The sequence below is a fragment of the Pavona decussata genome, unplaced genomic scaffold, assembly GCF_977016875.1.
Source record: "Pavona decussata unplaced genomic scaffold, jaPavDecu1.1 SCAFFOLD_58, whole genome shotgun sequence".
In the NCBI taxonomy this organism is placed as follows: Eukaryota; Metazoa; Cnidaria; class Anthozoa; order Scleractinia; family Agariciidae; genus Pavona; species Pavona decussata.
The window spans coordinates 1,481,518-1,494,196 of record NW_028145480.1 but is presented as its reverse complement, the minus strand read 5'-3'; the positions used below and the strand labels follow the sequence as shown (position 1 = coordinate 1,494,196).

Genomic DNA, 12,679 nt, shown 5'->3' with positions numbered 1-12,679 from the left:
GTTGAACAGAAACACAACATGCATACACAAAAAAATTGAGCAAACATACATACTGTACTATGCATTGTCCTAGAGACATATAATTATGGATATAGCAGCTACCCTGCCTTGCCCAGAAGAAAATACTCATACCCCTTGGAAGGAATTAGAAATTCCAGGAGGTGGGGAGAGGGAGGGGATAGGGTCAAAAAATTGAAATGGAAGTAGAAAGCTGCAGGTAAATTCACTTGGAATAATTTCCAGAAGGGTAGGGTAGGTGAGTCTTAGAAATAATCCCTGTATTTTCTGGAAATGCACATTGGGATGTATTAACTTGCTTCAAGTACATGTACCTTTTCCTTGCGGAGTTTGACCAACTCATCTGTTTTTGCCTTCAGTTCGTCACTCAGCCATGTATTCTGTTTTTGAATGAGCTCCTTCTCTTGCTCAATTCTCTTTTCACGAAACTGAAAGAAAAGGAAAATAATCATAGAAAATACTTGAAGGTGTTAGGTAAAACTACTGACAGTCAAAGTTTCCATCAATGTTAATTATGTACAAATGTAGCTTGATAATAGTCTTTACCTTAAAGGAAGTTTCTTGACTTTGTATTTGATCCAGTTTGGCCTGAAATGCAAAATAATACTTTGTAAACATTTTTAAATTGGAAGACAGCCATGTAATGATCATGAACTGATGGTCATCAACATAAAGTACATGTAAACTTGAGCACAAGAGTTACGTCTGGAGTGTAATAAACATTCACTTTTCTTCAGTTGAATACAAACCTGTGCTTCACATTTTACAGAATTAGCTTCTGATAATTTTTCGAACATGGTCTTCCATTCCACTGTTAAAAAAAGAAAGAAAGAAAACCAGTTTAGGGAACAAAAAAGACTGAACCATGACACAGACTTATAAATTTCAAATATTACTAACAAGTCAGTGTGAAGATGCTATGCTTGAAGATATATATTAGGAATAAGTCCACAGTCAGTAACTGTTTATTTCAATGATCATAGCATTTCATTCCACTTCCAAAACTGTGCAGAGCTTATTAAAGGCTTAGTGGCCATATCACATATGCGATGGGCACTTACACTTTGTAACAAGGTGCTTAGATACATGTACTGTACATGATAAATTAAGCTGTCTTTAGAAAAAAAAAGGATCCCCACGGATATATATGGACATCCCTGTGGCATAACTTCTTAAATATTGACAGATTGAAGATACATGTAGTCACCAAACAACAGATGAAGGTATTTGTTTTCAAAGTAAATCTAGCTTAAGTACAGTACTTAGAGTGTCATTAACATAATCATGAATGGCAAAAAAATTAATAATTAGACCCACTGACAGGGTGGTCAGAATACATGTAGCAAAGTTTTATGTAAGTAAAATAACATCTGCAAATGTTTGTGGTTGTAAAAACAAAATGGTTGGATAAAAAGGATTTTTTACTACAGTAATTTAAAAATATAACTACATGTAACCCCTAGTTATATTTTTGCCTGTTGTTGAAACAATAATACAGTATATCCCTACTCTGTTTTATATAAAAGTAGTGATAAGTTATAAACTAATGCACCAACGTATCCCCTTACCATTTAATCTGTCTATCTCCTGGTTTTTCCTTTCCACTACAGACAGCATTTCAAGTTTCTCAGACTCAAGTTGTTCATTGAGTCTTGACACTCGAGACTACGAAAAGATGAAAATAAATAAATAAATAAATAAATAAAACAAAGTTGCAAAAACAATAATTAAGTCATTAACTTTTTTGCTATGTCAAAGAAGAGTTAAGCAAATCACCTATGTGTACATGTACCTTAATTAACGGCAGACATTTTTTCCAGCTAAATGTACTTTACTTGATTTTTGTATTTTAATTTAAGGGTAGATAGCTTTATCCAGCGGACAAGTCACTATCCACCAGATAAAATGTATTATATAAATAATTAATTGGAGTACAGTGGAACCTCTCCTTACAAACACCTCTATAATATGGACACCTCTCTATTATGGACAGTTCACTTGGTCCCTGAGAGACCGAAATCCACATACAGCCTACACTGTACTTCTCTACATTGTAAAACGGACACCTCTATAATACACTTATTCCTGTCCCCTTGGTGTCCATAACAGAGAGGTTTGACTGTACTTTGTATCCACTGGATAGAGATTTATCTACTGGATAATGTTAGACCTGCTCTTTGAACAACCAGGGCCTAACCTGTAGACACATTTGAAAAAGTGGCAAATTAATCATTGAAAAAAGAAATTAGACACAGAGGTCACTATTGGGGCATAAGGGTTACACTGTAAGCAATGGCAAAGTTTGGCAAACAATTTGTTGAAACTTTCTTCCCATAAATTAAAACTCTTTGTGGACTGTCAGTGTTTTACAATATTTTAAACACTGAAAACAAAACAAATTAGTGGAGAGCTGCAAAATACATGCACCATCAATACTGTTGCCCAACAAAAATTTGAAGGAAACCACATAAGGCCAAAAGACGAGAAGTTAGGAGCTCAATCCCTGTGAAGTGTTAGGTGCTGCTGCAAAACAATTTAGGCACCCTGAGCATTTTCTTCAGCGTCCCAGGCTACCGGACTCCTGTTAGGCAACAGCCTTGAACATCCCTTTCTTGAGAGGAGATAATTTATTACATCCACACATTATCACAATTTCGGTCAGGCAAACATCATCCTTGATGCAAGGTGGATTTTTACTCTCTTGTAGTTTTAAACATACATGTAATCACTGGAATTTAAAACAATTTGGATTCTACTGGACATGAGGTAATTTTGGCCTGATGATGCCTGAGTACAGTGTATACATGTATGATGTTGCAAAGCTTGAATGAGGTTTACGTGAAAGAAATGCAATCATTATTGTGTTTTAACCCTGGTGAATAAAATGATAGAGGTGTTTTTTCAGTCAGTGATGCTCCTTGTGAGCCCATGTCACTGGCATCGCATTAATTTTCTTTTAATGTGTATATGCCACTCATCGACTTTCAAATCCTAGCAGTATGCAGTGTGTTTGTTACTTGAGCCTAGTTTGAATTAATGGTCTACCTTCCACTCGGATTTCCTTTCTCTGAGTATGCCTGTCTCACTGACTGAAAAAACATGCATGGTACACATGAGAGCCAGTGAGAGCAATACTGTGAAATATTATACAATAGCTTACATAATTGGCAGATGCATCTTCCTTAATGCTCTCTACCTCTTGCAGTCTGTTCTGTTTTTCTGCAAGAGTGGCAACTACAAAAAGAACAGAACACAACATCAACACTGTAACAAACAAGCCACATGATTCGGAGATTAAAAGGTGTACATGTACATCTATGAGACCTTTTGCTCTGTAAACAAAAATTTATAGTGATCCCCAACTCTGAAACCGCAAAAAGAAGAAGACGATGATGACAACAACGATGAAAAAGAAGAGTTAGAATTAGTATCATGACAAATAACATGAATAAACAAAGGAATTCATTGATAACTAAATTAACTCTTTGATTTACTAAATATATAGACAGGTCACATGCATTCTGCATTATATACATGTACATGTACTGAGTGATTGAATAAAATTCTTGTTCCTTCCAATCTACATGTATGCCAATCCTTTTTCTACTATCTTTCCTCATTGTTCCTCGCAATTTTTATTGATTTTGATAATCTTACAATGCAGTGTTCTCCGGAGAATTCTGAGTAGCCAGCCAAAAATTAAAGTAACCAGCACCACAGTTACAACGAATGAGGAGATAGATAGAAAGTCTGTCAAAAATGTACAGTAGTTCTGTGTATAACATAGGAGATTCTTGGATTTGAGAAGGACATATTTGATTCCATGGGGCCCTCATCCCAAAAATAATACTAAGATCACTAAAAACTCAAAAAGCAAGGGTCTTTAATTTGAAACAACATGTACACTGTATGTTAGCATTTACATGTACATTCCATGCTAAACACATGGCAGATTCTTTTGAGACCCCCAGCGAAGTAAGGCTGAATTGGGATGGACTTTTTGTCTAAAAAATCAAAGTAATTATAGGATTTTGAAAGTGCCTTTTAAGTTACCTGTTTCTTCATGTTCTTTCTGAAGTCTTGCATGCTGTTTCTGCTCTGATACAAGTTTGGCATTGCAGGAAATAAGCTGCTTCTCAATCTGGTTGAACTGTTGTTCTGTATGCAAGCAAAGATTCTTATGTTTATATGATAATATTCAAACAAAAATTGTTTGACAAATAGGATTAATGACCACTCTTTTTCTACAATATTTTGGCATAAGGATTATACCTTATTGGAAAAAATATATAGCTATTCTAGGTGGCTTACAGAAGTTAAATATTGAGTGATGTGAAACTAAAAACCTGGTTGCACTTTGATTGCAGTCTAAATAAGCTTAAACAATTATGTTTTGGAATTGTGGATGTCATCATTAAATTGATTAAAAGTGTGACTTTCCTGTGGTATTGTTTAACATGCAGTATAAACTGGTTCTAGATTTTGGGTCTGTGGATGAAATCTTGAGCATAAGCATTCAAATGAAAGCTAATGAGTAGCACTGTACTTTCCCGACAGTGATACTATTATTATATATGCTGTACAAGGTGGTTCTACCTTTTGGGTCTGTGGATAAAATCCTATTGTGCACCATTCAAATGAAAACTACTGAGCAGTACTTTCCTGTGATGCTGTTGTTATGCTGTACAAGGTGGATTTATACATGTACTTGGATTCTGCGAATAACACATGTAACCTGTGGTGCAACATGTATTTGTGTGTTCAGTAAGAGTGCATCCTGTGGAACTGTTGAATACAAAGTAGTGTACGTTCTTGATATTAAGGATGTTAGCTAACTCCCGATAAACACCTAGATCATCTACAACCCATTTTCTGCTAAGCATTCTTCACCCAAGGCTTCAAGCTTAAGAATATCATGACCATGCAATATGGCAGCTTGTTTTTATTTTTATTTTTTTTTTATTTATTTATTTTTTTATTTGCATTGCTTGCCCAAATAACTCTTTCTTTTCAGGAAAAACTAAGTAATTAATTTATGAAAAACTATGACATGATCTTACAAAGAGAGAATCTTCAGGACTTACACAACAAGTGGTAGATTTGCATCAGCCTTTGGTTAGAGGATGAAATTGTTTAACATTGTAATTGTATGCTATTCGACCCACTGTAGAAACAACGTCAACAGTGTGGAAAATTAATCAGATTTTCAGGAGAACACATATCTGCCCATAGCATATTTTGGATCACAGCAATAACCTATCGATTATTGTTTTAGATACAACGTGCTCCTTCATTAGCTGATACCGAACTATAATGCAACAGTGATTTATCTTGTTCAGATATTTTGCAAGAGCTGTAAACATAAGAACCTTGCTATCATGTCAGCCCTTTGAAAATGCGACATATATATCTAGGGTCAGTCAATTGCAATAATTACTGCAAGCGAGAATTAAAAGATCGAGGCTGTGATGTCTATTTTAATAGTTTAAGTTTTGTGAGTAGTGAGTAGTGAATTGGCCTGAAATCGTCACCACTTTTTTGAAGAGGTTCTATGTAGTACTTTCCAATGGAAATAAATTACAGAGACTGCCTTTTACGGCACTGAGCAAGCAAAACTCAAACCTGCGTTCACACGTGCACGTCGAAGGTTAGCCATGTCCGTGCGATATTTTTCATCGCTTGACGAACGTTCGTCAAAAAAATCCTTGACTCTGCGTAGAACGGTAGCTGCATCTTCATTTAGGCTGGCAATCTGAGCAATTACTTCCTTAGAAATTCCTAGGGAAACTGATAAAGTTGTTACAACTTCGCTCCCTTCTACAGCGGAGGCCGCCATCTTGGCAGCTTGGCGCGATGAGAAGCTCGTAATGCAGTGTGGGATCTCACGTGATGAAGTCAGCGGAAGCCACAATTGATCCTGATTGTCGCGTGGAAGAAACGTACCGCTAACAGACTGGAGTCGAGATTGTATGGGACAATCACATACAATCTCGACTTCAAGCTGTATTAGAAGTGCGTTCTTTCTACGTCGAACGCAATGACGTACTTTTCTCCTTCGCAAGAAATTTTTATAAGGGGAGGCTCCGCCCGTAGGTCCAAATCCTTACCCTTTTATATACCATTTTTGACAGAAAAGGTAACCCTTTCACATACCTACATTCGGAAAAACTACGTCTCTTTTCGGTTGGTCAAATCGAGATATTTTGAAGGCCCTATGGAAATGACAGTATTTCCCTACACTTTGTTATATTCTTCAGTTCATGAAATCCCAACCTTTCCGTCTTGTAGGGTAAGCTTTCATTTGTGAGCTGGTAACAAGAACAACGTGATAAAAAACTTTTTATTTTGTTACAAGTATTCCCCCCCCCCCCCCCCCCAACCCGTTCAATTCAAATTTATTTCCATTTGTCGGTGTTCTATGGAGAGGAAGCTTTGCGCGAATATCAGTAAAAAGGCACTTACGTCGAGAATACTAGGTGCCCACTTCACAACTCGCGGGTCTGTTAAGGATTAAAGAGGTCGAAAGATGCATAAGATGCATAACACTCATCATGAAAGCGAGGCTAATTGCAAAGTTCTTATTATGAAAATTACTTTTCCTTCATATGCAAACAAAACTAATTTTCATATGAATAGATTTGTATTTAGCCTTGCTTTCATAACGAGGCTCACAGCGACTCGCCAAGTGGCCTATTGTAGACGAAAATCAATCCTGAATGAGAGAGGCTACAATGACGTCACAAGAGGACTCGTTTCCAGGGTTTTTCAGCCACCTTCTTAGTATAGTTTAAAATTTCTTCTGGGTTGATAAGTTTAGACCTTACAAAAGATTAAATTGATTGACAGAGGTCAATTGAGATTGCATTGTTGGTTGAGAACAAGAGAAGTATTTCCTTCCTTTAAAGGCATCAGTAGTATTAAAATTTACACATGTTCACCGGGTGTAGATCTGTTCACTATTCTTAGACTTTCTGCATCTCTTATCAACTGTCTTCTGTTGTTGAAGTATTTATTTCATTCCTCCGACCGAAAATACAACTTCTCATTTCTTGATAAGTTTTGACCAATGCGCACGCCGGATTAATGAAAATTCCACAATTGGAATATTCTGAATATTCTTTACCAATGAGGGGGAGGGCGGTGGACGCTATTGTTTCAGTTCAAAGGGTTATTTTCGTTTGCCCTGAATACCGTATGCAAATTTGTCCCGTATTCACTGAATTGTAACGTGTTCACTTCGTGCTGTGGGATATTGGTCAACAAACGAAAAGTTATTGTTGGAGCAGGTTTCAATCGAGGTAGGACAAAATGTGTTAGCTTCTTTCGCATCGGTAGCCGAACTAACTCAACAGTAAGTATTGATGCAACGTACAAACCGATTTATCAGTGGATAATTAAGCTTTTTTGCGAAATGAACTCCTACGGTTAAACTGACTCGCCATTGTGTGGTTCGGGTTCATAAGCGTAAATTACATGATAAGCTTTGGAATTCTGCAGGGAATGAAATGACGGTTGAGAAAAGTAAGATAGAAGCGAAGATACCGTGCACCTTATGAACGATTATGGCGTGTTTCAGATTCTGAACCGTCTGTTCTGCATCGCGTAATGTTATAAATGGTTTATTTTAATTCTATTTCATAGCGCAAATTTATACTAAAGACGCAAGAGACGCTGAAATCGGCGCCACGCTTCACTTCATTCTTACGCTTTGCTTTAGGCTAATTTATGAATACTGAACTTTGGTGTGATCTGCAAACATTCTTGCCTGCCCGCTAATTCAAGCCTGGTTTTGCATGCAAAGGGACTCCTGAGTATATTAGGAAGAGGAAAAGAAATTCGTAACAAAAATTTGCCCCTTGCGTCTGCGATTGATTCAGTGTAGTGTCTCAAGTGCAGTCAGTTTGCACAACGCTAGTTAACCGGACTGTTTTACTAACTTTCTCGTTTCCGCATTGCATGGCAATGGATCGTCGCTCCTCCGATATGTCTCATTTAAGTCATTTGTTCATTTTTTTGATGCTCAAAGAATTGAACATCATCAAAACAACACTTGTACTGCTGCGATGTTATTGTATGGCGAACTGATAAAACTGGCCGCGTTCTGATAGAGTTGTGAGGTTTGAATTCAAGCAAATGCCAGAATCACAGACAGGATCATAGCAGAAGTTAAGCCTGACACCGGAAAGTGGGGAATTTTGATCAGCAAAAACTGTTGAACAAATATCTGATCCTTGGTCGATTTAAATAGACCATACAATTTAAATTGCTAATTTTGTTAGCTTTTGTGCCGTGATCATAAGCCAAAACATATTATCGAGCACGTGTACTTTAATTAACTGAGGCTTCGAAGACGCTGTGATAGCGTGACTCAAGAACGCGTCTCCCATTTCAGGAAGGGGAAGGAACTGGAGACTCTCTGTATTGGCTGAACTTTGTCCTCGACTGGCATTGGTCACACACTTCAGGCGCATTGAGGTTCAGTACGGTACACCATCAAAGTTGGAACAAACCTGCGCAACGAAATTCTGCTCAGTAGCTTTCCTGATCCCATTTGACAGGACAAAATAAGATTGATAGGATAGAAATGTTCATTCGATGTCGAGGTTAAACTCTTTTTTTGATATACGTATACTAGATATTTATATAAGAACCTCTTTTATAAGAACATTGAGGCTGCATGAGATTAACTAAAATTTAAGAGCATTACTCAGGCAGAGAGTCAGTTAAGAACATTTTAATTTTGACCAAATGTTTTTTTTAAACTGAACAGTATCACGGATAAAATAATACACGTAAAACGTCAGTCTGTACAGTCCACTTAACCCAAATGATAAAGGGACACATTTTAATGTTAACCACATTACAGCACAAACTGCTCTTTGATAGGTGTCTTGGTCGCGTCGGCATATATAACAGCAGTGTAACAGGTAACTTCAGGACATCTTAAGAACGTTTTCAGGCCCCAAAATTAGACGCTCTTATAAAAAAAAAGTGTAATTAGTTTTCGAGCTAAAAATCAAGCTTACAACTCTCAGGCTAAAGTCAAATTTGATGATTTTTTTTTTTACTTTATAACAAAAGCATTGCCGAACACCCAAAATAATACACAACACAAAGTACAAAGTACCATGTGAGCATTTTTCCTGTGCTAATCCTAGATCGTTTAAAAAAAAAATCTTCCCCGGGAATGCTCTCGATGTTTGTTATGTTCGGATTCCTTAGGTAGCTGAAAGTTTTAAATTTTTCAGTACTTAGCAGTTTTGAAAATCCAATAGAAAAAACGTTCAGCTAAGAGAGACAGGACCTGTTTAAAGTCAGGGAAACTTTGACGACGAAATCTTTTTCCCCCAATTTTCAAACTACCGTTGAACTTCGGTAATTGTTCACTGGCTTTATTTGATACTTTAATTAAGCGACATATTTGCCTCTCCAAACTGATCAAAATTAGCTAGTTTTTCCCATATTCGAAAATAAAATTTGATTTTTGTGAGTCGTTGTAAATGAAATTTCATTTATGAGCTCCAAAATAGAAGCGCAATTTTTATCAAAAGTTACTTGGTTGGAGATAGCTCGTTAAAAAGTCGATGAAAATCAAATTTACAAGAGTCAATGGAGCCTTAGAAGCATTGTAAAACGCCTCAGTTTTGTTTGCGTCTTTGCGGTCCCGGAGAGATAGACAACATACAACCGAACATTTGTAAGGAATCCAGCTTGAGTAAATATATAGCGCGCAAGCAACGTCTGGAGCGCACAAAAAAGGCTCTACTTTAGCTTTTTTCACAAGCAGTTTATTCTTTTTAATCGCATTTTTACCTACATTTTTATTGATTTGTATCCGGTGACTAAGTCTATCTAATACTGAGGATTCAGTTTATACTAAGAGATTATCGATGCGCAGCCCTGACAGATGTGAGTCCCGTAGGCGCTCTATTAGCTGAATATTGACTTCTCTTTCTCTCTTCCTTTTCAGCGCAGTAAACAAACAGAAGAATATTAATCGAACAGCATGGCTTTGGATCCCGAAAAGTTAGACGCTCTGATGATACTAGTGTGCGTTGTGGCCCTGGTCCTACTCGTAGGCTTGGTCATCTACACTTGGGTGAAGTGGCATCAAAAACAAATACAGTCGCTTGCATCTAACGAGCCGGCCCCGGACGGAATTGAGGTCGTAGGGATAAAGCCAGCTGCCCACTACCAAAGGGGGTATTTGAACGAGGCAGGAAGAAACAGCCCGAATCTTAGTGGCTCGCGTACTTTTCTTAATGACGATGTACTGAAACAAAAGCCCTTTTCCAAAGATGCTGGCCCACCGCCTCCGTTCGAATCTAAAGATGTGGTTTATCACGCAAACGCAGAGCGTGATTCGCAGAAGTTGCTCGCCGGGGATGTAGCTTATAACGCCAATGCCAGGTCTTTTGATCAAGTCAATAATCAAACGGGCGATGCGATTGATTCTTCTCACGTGGTATTCAATGCCGAGGAGCCGAGTAGAAGACGAAGATGGACCGAACCGACGGCAGGCGAAGAAAACGAAGTAGAGGCTTCCCATAGAAAGAACACGTATCTGTGAAAGGCGAAACTGATGTTCTACCACCAATCAATTTGACATCACCTCCGAGATTAAAAGTTGTTCAAGACGAGGTTTTTTTATTTCAAATTTTATATCGAGAAGAGGTAAAATCAAATGAAAACTATGTGTAAGCATCGCTAATTCCGCGCTTTTTATGAGTAGCGTAATTCTAGAATAATTTTTTGTGTATAGTTCTGTAGAAATACCAGTGCAATCAGCAATAGCCTCAACGGTTGTGGATTCTTTTGTCAAATCTCTCTTCATGATATTTACATCTCAGATAAATTTAACCGATTTAAGTTTAGCTCGTCTATTTAGTCTCTGGCTTGTGTATTAAAGGGCGGTGTCTACGTGATTGTTACTGCGGTGCGCGTACGTTGTGTGCGTCTCGAGATACTCGGGTTTCCTATGGGTGGTGCCTACTAATACAGGGATGTTTTTGTGCGGTTTAAAACCATGCGGAGAAAGCAGAACTTAGCAAGTTCTATTTGTATCCAAAAAGAAAATTGGGGGTAACAATGCATTTTTCAGTCAGAGATAATAAAGCTTCAATATGGAAAAAAAACGCCATACATTGCTTTGTATTTTACACTCAGGTTTGAATTATTGTTGCTTAAATTATCTCTGAAATTAAAAATGCGTGGTTACCCAATTTTCTTTTTGGATTCCAATAGTCCTTGCTAAGATCTACTTTTCCTGCATAGTTATAAACCGCACAATATACTTCTGTATTATAGTAGGCACCGTACTTAAGAAAAGCGTGATACAAGTTATATATGTGCATACGTCCACTTTAAAACTGATTGAAAGTGAGGACATGAATGTATATTGTGTTTGTCTTTATACAGAAAACCTGGTCAACTAATTGTTAATCCCTATTTTTTGTTTGACTCTCCATCAATTGATTTTTTCACAACACAAAAGGCTAGAAAACGTAGTGGAACCAGTTGTTTCGCAGGCCGTTTTATTGTTTAGAAATGTCTTCAGGAATACTAGTACTATATCATGTTTTTTTTCTTATCGATATAAAAGGCAATCGTGTAACCTTCATCTGCCTGCAAATTTCAGTTTTCAGTTTTCTTCGATTGTCTTTTTTATACCCCCTTTTTTAAGGAGTTGTGATATTTGTTGCGTATTGAGTCTAGCTTAATGTAAACAGCAACTAAAAGTGTTTTCCTTGATATTAGAAGCGAAATTTATTCATTTGTTAATATCATATTTACCCGAAATTCTTCTGTGTTAGCTTTGTTAGGGCGGTTAATATTAAATTTACAATCACTGTGGGAACTAACAAGAGGACACAACTGTCCAAAATATATATCGCAATTATTTTTAAAGTGTGTATATTTTTTTGTGAACCTTTTTGTACTGAACAAATGAAATAAAGTAAACTTAGTACTTTCAAGGACAGTGTCTACTATTGTTACTGCGCATACGTTCAGCGCATCTCGAGATACTCTGGTTTCCTATGAGTGATGCCTACTAATATAGGGATATTTTTGCGCGCCTTAAAACTGTGCGAAAAAGCAGAACTAAGCAAGTGATTTTGGTAGCCAAAAAGAAAAATTGGGGGTAACCATGCATATTTCAGAGATAATAATGCTTCACTTTGGAAAAAAAGCGCCATACATTGCTTTGTATTTTGCTGCTTTTTAGAATAATTCTTGCTTAGTTATCTCTAAACAATGCGTGGTTACCCCAAATTTTCTTTTTGGATTTCAATAGCCGCTACTAAGATCTGCTTTTCCCGCATAGTGATAAACCGCGCAAAAATACTTCGCTATTAGTAGGCACCGTCCTTAAAATAGACTTCAAATTCTATATTTATGGTAGCACGTATTGTCTGTTCTATTTGAATCTCCAAAAATAAACTTGAACTGATTCTTCCTTGGTGACCAAGGGTGTATTACAGGCTGTTTTATTTGAGAAAAACCAAGTTAAAACGGATTCTTGCGTCTAAAAACGTTTAAAAAGAACTAAAATTAAAGGGGAGGTATCATGGGTTTTTTGATATCTTTTGTTAAAAATGATGAAAAAAGGCCTTTAATCAGCTGCCAAATAATTCTAGAATGACGAGAGGAAAGAAATCAA

The 12,679-nt window shown here is 37.0% G+C and overlaps 2 protein-coding genes across 7 annotated transcripts in view; one reads left to right on the top strand and one right to left on the bottom strand.

The window, feature by feature from the left end:
* The window catches only part of LOC146479560 (nucleoprotein TPR-like), a 56,084-nt gene extending 50,208 nt beyond the window's left edge, over positions 1 to 5,876 (bottom strand). For both annotated transcript variants that reach the window (XM_085110392.1, XM_085110393.1), the window contains exons 1-7: positions 5,641 to 5,876; positions 4,072 to 4,176; positions 3,179 to 3,252; positions 1,587 to 1,683; positions 768 to 829; positions 565 to 606; positions 333 to 446 (exon numbers count right to left, since the gene is read on the bottom strand). In XM_085110392.1, coding sequence (XP_084966518.1) covers positions 333 to 446; positions 565 to 606; positions 768 to 829; positions 1,587 to 1,683; positions 3,179 to 3,252; positions 4,072 to 4,176; positions 5,641 to 5,854 — 708 coding nt within the window. In that variant the 5' untranslated portion in view covers positions 5,855 to 5,876. The remainder of the gene's footprint in view (positions 1 to 332; positions 447 to 564; positions 607 to 767; positions 830 to 1,586; positions 1,684 to 3,178; positions 3,253 to 4,071; positions 4,177 to 5,640) is intronic.
* A 1,288-nt stretch (positions 5,877 to 7,164) lies between these two features.
* LOC146479559 (uncharacterized) lies at positions 7,165 to 11,472 on the top strand. 5 transcript variants are annotated; one of them, XM_085110387.1, is made up of 2 exons: positions 7,165 to 7,316; positions 9,989 to 11,472. In XM_085110387.1, exon 2 carries the CDS (start codon positions 10,025 to 10,027, stop codon positions 10,586 to 10,588), a length of 564 nt encoding a protein of 187 aa, XP_084966513.1. In that variant the 5' UTR covers positions 7,165 to 7,316; positions 9,989 to 10,024; the 3' UTR covers positions 10,589 to 11,472. The 5 variants fall into 5 exon arrangements, with proteins under 5 accessions (XP_084966513.1, XP_084966517.1, XP_084966516.1 ...); XM_085110391.1 differs by having other exon boundaries at positions 7,187 to 7,316; positions 9,994 to 11,472; XM_085110390.1 differs by having other exon boundaries at positions 7,199 to 7,369; positions 9,994 to 11,472.
* The last annotated feature ends 1,207 nt before the right edge of the window (positions 11,473 to 12,679 follow it).